We start from the raw sequence: 7,232 nt of genomic DNA, 5'->3' as shown, positions 1-7,232 counted from the left end.
TCTTTTATTTATTTTTCTGTTACCTTTAGTTTCACTTTTATTTTAGATTTATGACTTATAAAAGTTGTCCCTAATTTGGTCTAAATGATTATACTACGGCCACCTAAGTTTGGACAATTAGATAGAATAGTTTAATAATTTATTAATTTTAAAAAGCATTTGATTAATTGTTTTGCTACTATTTTATTTACTTTAGGAATCAAACACTTTCAAAGAGGTTGGTTTCTTCACCAGTATTACTTATGCATTATTTGGCTCTCTCCAAACATTTTAGTTTTAAGATTGGAAAACTTTTATTATTTGTTTGATTTTGAATTTGGATTTGAATCGATTTCGAACTAACGCGAGGTTAGTAACCGAAATGGAGGTGACGTGGCATCGTTAGTAGAGGGTTACTGTAGCTTGATTATCCGGGCGTCACAGAGGAAGTGTGGATGTTACGGCCGGGGCGGCCAACGACGGGGTTTGGTGGTTGCCGGGGCCGGAGTGGCCCGCGGGAGGGCCAGGCTGAGGGCGCTAGGGAAATCATGTCCATGTGTTGTTGAAGGAGATGTGTGTCAGTAGACATCATGTCAGTGTGGGTTGTGTGTGGAATACACTGTACTTGGTGTCTCTTAAGAAAAATGAAATCTTTACAGCGAAATACTGCTTGTAGCTTTTAATACTTGTCCCTCGCGTACAACGTATAAAGGGCGAAAATCAAATGTAAGGAATATAGAGGGGAAAACAAAATTTCATGGCGAGTGTTCCCATTTGCTAATTTTGTGGGTGACACCTCATTTATGATGCAATATTCAAGCATGTATCGAATTGTTAGACATAAATTCATCACAATTGCACAGGCCTTGCACCTAGCAGATCATGATATTTCTTTCCATAGGGACTTATTAGGGTCCCGCCTCACATCATGGAATGCATTGCTCACATGTTTGAAACACATTCAGCTGTCAAACGAACAAGACGAGTTTCAGTAGAACTTGCACCATAATGGTAGGTTTTCTGTTAAATCCTTGTATGAGGTGATTACCCATGACGATTTTCTTGTCGAAGCTCAAACCACCTCTTTTAGTGAAGATATTCCACTGATTATTAAACAATTGTGTGAGCTTGACTTGAGATTACCCAGTGTGCCGCATTTGGCAAGGTAGCAAGAGCTATGTCTTTGGGCAACATGACGAATCTGTTAAAGACATATTTTTGTAGTGCAAGTTTGCCCATGCGATACCGACCATAGTTCAAGTAGATTCAAACCTTTATAGGCCGGTAGTGCGTGTAATATATCCGGCTATTGATTGCAACAAATTTACAAACATTTTTCTAGATACATTTTTGTGGGGCCTGTAACCTTATGTTTGGTTCTGTAGCTTGCTAGTCATGTTGCGGTTTATGTTTTAAAAAGGTGTTTTATCTCTTCGGTAGGTTATTGATGCATGTATACAATGACTTTGTACTTGGTCTATCCTGTACCGGGCGGAGGTCGGAGGACATGACCTTTTTATGACGGCGTATGGCTAGAAAGGTTTTCTCCCATCATAGACGACGGTGTAATTTTCGAATAGTATCTACCTGAGTGAAGCATATGACCTTTTTAATTTTTGCTGTAAAATGGCATTTTATTTTTGTTTGTGATGAATCCGTCTAAGTGAAGTCATTGGGGATAGAGGGTGCTGATGGTATAGCTGGTCAGCAGTACAGCGCAACTATCTATCATTATTGGGTAATCACACGGAATTCTTGGACCGGCAAAGTGATAAACAGCGCAATTCCCATTGAATTATCCCAGCGCACGGATCGAGCTGTAAAGGAGGCATCTAATCCGCCTTTGAAGCTAGAGTGGGGTGCGCATATCGTGGGCGTGCTGTTCCATTCTTCAGCCTCACAAGGCCGTGCCAGGACCAGAGAGATTACCACCAACCGATGAAAGTTCGAGAGACGCAAAAGAAAGAAAGTTGTGTCAACTTGACAGAATGCAAGCTACTCCTACTAGCCTTCAAGTCTAGTAGAACGCAACACGATTTCGCAAGAATATACTCCTACTTGGACCATGACCATGAGTCGATCAACCGGTCAATGATATGATTATGATGAGCACACACACCATGCATGCATGATGCATCCTCATCCATGCATGAGACACGAAAGTGCATTGTGATTCGTAAGGAATTCAGAGGTGTTTAGGAATTATTAGGAGTAGTTCGCCTGCGGTGCAGGCAGCTTGTGGCCTTAGTGTCGCAGGTGGCGCATTCTTTGGCCGGCGATGTGAAGCCAGACACGGCGGAACGCGGCAACGACGGCGCGGTGGTGCTCGGCGGCGTTGAGAGCGAGGTAGCACGCCAGCAGCTCCTCGAGGTCCTCCGATGACCGTATGCGGTTGGCCGCCACCATCTCCGCCATGCTCTCCGCCATATCCCTCTCCGGGTCCGACGATGTCTTCACCACCACCAGGCTCTCGTACAGCCACCGCCGTCTCCTGCTGCCCGCGTCCTCGGCTGTTTTTTCCTTCCGGGCACTTTTGTCGTCGTGGCCGCGCCGACGCCGCCTGCCGGCCGGCTTCACGTGGAACCCCCGCGCCCTGCAGGTGGTCGGCGTCGTGGCAGCCGAGGTGGGGGTGCCGGCGCTGCTGCCAACGGCGACGCCTTCCGCGGGGTCGTTCTTGGCGGCGGGCCTCGTGACGATGCGCCGAAGGTTGAGCTCCGGCGTCGCCGGAGGCGCGTCTATGCCGCCGAGCCTGCCGGCGCGGCTATGGATGACGTCGACACGGACGTCCAAGGCCGCGCCGTCGTCGTCGTCGGCGCCGCGCGGGGCGATGCACCGGAGCGCTCCCCGGTCCGCGCTCGGAAAGTAGTAGGAGGCTCTGTTGGGAGAGTAGCCGGCACACGCCGCCGGTGGAAGCGCGGGTGGCCGGCGCTGCTGGCTTGTCTGTTGGTCCGTGCACTCCGGCGAGGCGGCGGCGGAGGAGCCGCGCGTCGGACTCGGCGGACACGCGGGCGATCGCTTGGCCTTCCTTGTGCTCCTCCCCCTGAGCTTGTGGAACCAGGAGGAGGCTGGCATCGCGCGGGCCGGGCGGGAGACAGAGACACTCTGTCGCGGCCCAAGACAGAGAGAGTGTGTGTAGTGGCGTGGGGTGGGTGTGCGCGTGGTGATCAAACTTGCAGTGCCCAGCTAGCTCACAGAGGAGTAATTATATATCGCGAATGTGGCGACACGCCGTCTGCTAGATTTCAGAGTAATTTGTTGTGGAGTGTGAACTGGTCCTGGTATTTGAGGCGCACTCTACATTCATCTAGGAGTAGTACGTACGTAGTACGTACGCGAGATAGAGATACTGGTGCCCTGTCCGTGGTATGGGAAGCACAAGGGTCGTAGATGTCAAAGTTTTGGCCTGCGGTGCATCATTTATTTGATCGCAAAAGCTTTGGGCTGGCCCGCGTGGGGCAGGAGCCTGTCGCGCCCGACGGCCCCGAAATTGAACTCCAGCACCGCGTGTTTGTGCGAGGGTAGGTGTAGGTGGGTGCACCTAAGTAATTATACTGTAATAGTGACGATAACAGTCGATCGAGTGGGGCACCCGAGCCGAGCGTCGGAGCGTGCGTTTCTTCTTCTCAGGCCGAACGGCTCATCTGATCAACCCGCATGTACGTACGTCGTACAATTGTGTGATCTGAGAATTTGAGACCAAGTTCCGTCCACGTGAATTAACACAGGACAAATGCATCCTTGTCGTGCCTCCTTTCGGTCACACAGTGACTGAATCACGTCCTCAATGTGACGAAGGTTACAAAAATACAGTACGCAATTTGAGTACTCTAAAAAAAATGTGAGGAAGGTCAAACATCAATGAAAAGTGTCACCATGGTGGGCAAGGTGACAGCCCTTCCAAGATACTCCATGGATGACACCCTAAAAAATATCACCATGAATACATTAGCAAGATACTCCATGGAGTATTATTAGTTTCAAGAATGGATTTCTCACTCGGTGCTTTTTGTAAGTACTCCGCGTGGGGTTTTGTGGGATGGCTTTTGCGGTGAATCATTGTCCTTGTCGTGGGAACTAGGTGATTGAGCAGATCTGTATGGTTTTGGGCCAATTTCTCATGATAAATTAGACCATTCTAATTTTCTTAATTAATGAAATGAGGCAACACATTTCCTTCCATTAGAAATATCTAGTATGAATGATCCATATAAAACAAGGATTATGTCCTAGTCCGCGATATTACGAACGAAACTGGGTAAGTGGTGTGATACACTACATTTCACTTGGTCGCAACCAATGGAGCAAGTGGCGGATAGTGGTAGTGGTGTAGGTGGTACTATGCTCCTCGTTGGGTGGATATGGCTATTTAGCACGTAAGTAAAGAAAAGGGAAGGTATTCCATGATTATGGCACATAAAAGGGAAGAAAAACTGTAGCATTTAGTACCATATGTTCACATTGAATTGACCGACCAAAGAGTTGATCAAAGAACCGAGTTTACAGCCAAACCTCTACAAGAAGGGAAGGAAAGATCTAGCCAACCGGCTGGCCAAGGAGAGCCTCCTCCACTGGGATTTCTCCCCAAGACTCAATGTAGTATATCAGGTGTATTATCTCTTCGCCTCTACGGTTCACTCCTATCCCTAGGTTGGTTCAGGAGAGTTTCACCTTGTGATTTCTTTCTCTTCGGCCTCCTTCATGCTCTCGGAGGAATTTGTGGGACTTGCTTTGTAATATCATATTGGTGGTTTGGCCAAGGATTTTTCATGTGCTTCAAGTCAGTGATTTTCGTTTCTGGTTTTTGGTTGCTTAAAACTGAGTTGAAAGTTCATTTATGATCTTAAAGATCACTTTTGGCTAGACTTTATGTGTCATTTTCATCTTCATCGTGGCTCTCATGCAAATGATTATATTTCTCGTCCTTGGGATACTTCGTGGTCTGCTAATTCTGAAACACTTGAGGGTTCTCAATGTAGCCTGACTACAATTAGGCCGAAACTAGATTTTCTCAAGGTCAATGCTTCTCAGGATAATCAGACTACCTTAGAAGTAGCTAAATTTGGGATCAACTATGATCATGCCCATGCTCATGGATGTGATTTAAAAAAAAAACTTTTTGGCTCGTTGGATTTCTCTTCCCGTCAACGGACTCCGTCGTGCAGGCGGGTGTCTCTGGTGAGCTTTAACTTGGGTCATGTGAATTGCATGCAAATCCGTTAATTGTGCAGGACTTTGCTATGCCCATCAAGAAATTTCTAGGAGTTAACATTTTGGCCAATTATTATAATTCTTTGTCAAACTCATTGTTGGAGTCTATCCTTGATCATCAGGAAGCTGTTTACTCGAATCTGGATATTTCGGATACCCTTGATTACTCAATATTCCGACCAAGGACTATCTTCAAACGATTAGGCAAGTGCATCATTTGCTATGACACGAATCAAATGACCCATACATGCCCAAGTAATATGTGTGTGTAATGTCACTCTATGCAGACCCCATGCCAGTCTTGTGTGGGCTTAGCCCAACAAAGGATCTTTGTGGAGAGTAATTGTTTGATGTGTATAGCATTGGGGTACATCTCAAGTAATTGGCCCTCCTTATTTTCTTGCACTTTTTGCAATCTTTTGGGGCATCGGTCGGATGACTGTTTTCCTAATAATAAGCTTTTAATGAGAAATTTTCAGATTCCTAAGCAGAGGGTTCAGTTGATCAGGAAATCCTTTTAGATGGGTAATTATCCTAAGTTTGCCTTGCGGATTAAGCAGTAGTCCTGTAATGTGAGCATTACACATGACTTTCTGTAAGCATCCATTTTAATGTGATCACAGCATAGGCTTTAGTTTTGTTAGTTATTTTTTGTGTGGTGTTTGTAGGTGATTTGAAACTCCCATGGACTTAATACAATGAAAGGTCCAAGGTTGGAAACAGTACAGAGAAATTACAAACTAGATAAAGGCTTTCCATGGAATTTGCAAAAATGAAAACCAAATTGAAGATCAAATACTAGGAGACTATCAGGATCATACATACGAATCCAACAAGCCCAAGAACATCAAAATCAGAGTTCGTATGAGGAAATGACGACCAAAATCCAGAACTCCACTCGGAACTCCAGATGACAAGACTAGATTCGGTACCAGCCCTCTTATCATGCAATTTGGGTTGCGAAACCAGCCATAAGTACTACCATTCTTCACCTATTTCGTCCCTGTTTGTTCCTACCCCTTCCTTGACCACCAAGGAGGGTTTTAGGAGAGAATAAGGCTCATTGAGATCCCTTGGATCAAAGGAGAGAAGCTACATACACTGAAGAGACACATGGAGCCAATTGCAAAAACATCTTCAAACCTAGTCCTCGGCAAATAGAGAATTCTGATCTCCCCCAACAATCAAGCGGCCATATACGTACGTCAAGAAGGCGTTAGGGGGTTGTGCCAAGCCCCATCTCTATCCATTGCAACCTAGAAGGAAGGCTGAAAAGGAAGCCACCGAAGGAGCCGCCAGTAGGCCGCCGACTCCATGACCACCACTCCTTCTTCCTTCCCCATTACAGACTCCATGCTAGGTTGTAATGACCCCCTTTCAATGTGATGTTACTTGAGTGATCGATTGTTATTGGTGTGACATCTATGTGACGCCCGGATAACTAAGCTACAGTAACCCACTCCTAATGATGCCACGTCACCTCGTTACTTTTGTTAATCTCCCGATGATTCAATCCCGTTTGAATTCAAATTTTAAAATAAAAACAAACAACAAAATTTTTCAAACAATATGGAAAATATTGCATAGATAATTATGGTGAAGGAACCACACTAATATAAAATGCTTAAAAACTATGAGATGAATAAAACAGTAGCAAAAACTATTATTTAAATACTTTAAATATTAAATAATTACAAAACTATTTTATTTTGGTTAGCAAATTTATGACGCAGTGGCATAATTGGTAACATCAATTTAGGTGCCACTTTGGTATTTTGTTATCACTAGAATAAATAGCAACTAAAAGTAATAGAATAAATAAAGGGTAAAATAAAACAAGATGAATAAAAGGACCCCCCCTGGCCAACTGGGCCAGACGGCCCAGCCGACCAACCCACCAACCGGCCCAACCCCCCCTCCATATCCCCACCAGGGGGAAAACCCTAACTCCCCCGACCGCACGCTCCCCCCACTCCCCATGTCTCTTCTCTCCCCCTCTCGGTCCGATCTGGATTGGGGGCTCGATCCATGCCGGCGCCAAGACG

At 45.8% G+C, this 7,232-nt stretch overlaps 1 protein-coding gene across 1 annotated transcript; it reads right to left on the bottom strand.

Moving 5' to 3' along the window:
• Positions 1 to 1,847: 1,847 nt before the first annotated feature.
• Positions 1,848 to 3,133, bottom strand: LOC119293651 (transcription repressor OFP1-like). The gene has a single exon (XM_037572040.1). It carries the CDS (start codon positions 3,049 to 3,051, stop codon positions 2,224 to 2,226), a length of 828 nt encoding a protein of 275 aa, XP_037427937.1. The 5' UTR covers positions 3,052 to 3,133; the 3' UTR covers positions 1,848 to 2,223.
• Between the last annotated feature and the right edge of the window lie 4,099 nt (positions 3,134 to 7,232).

The sequence above is a fragment of the Triticum dicoccoides genome, chromosome 4B, assembly GCF_002162155.2.
Source record: "Triticum dicoccoides isolate Atlit2015 ecotype Zavitan chromosome 4B, WEW_v2.0, whole genome shotgun sequence".
Classification (NCBI taxonomy): domain Eukaryota; kingdom Viridiplantae; phylum Streptophyta; class Magnoliopsida; order Poales; family Poaceae; genus Triticum; species Triticum dicoccoides.
The sequence above is the reverse complement of the archived record's forward strand: the minus strand, read 5'-3'. Positions and strand labels throughout refer to the sequence as shown.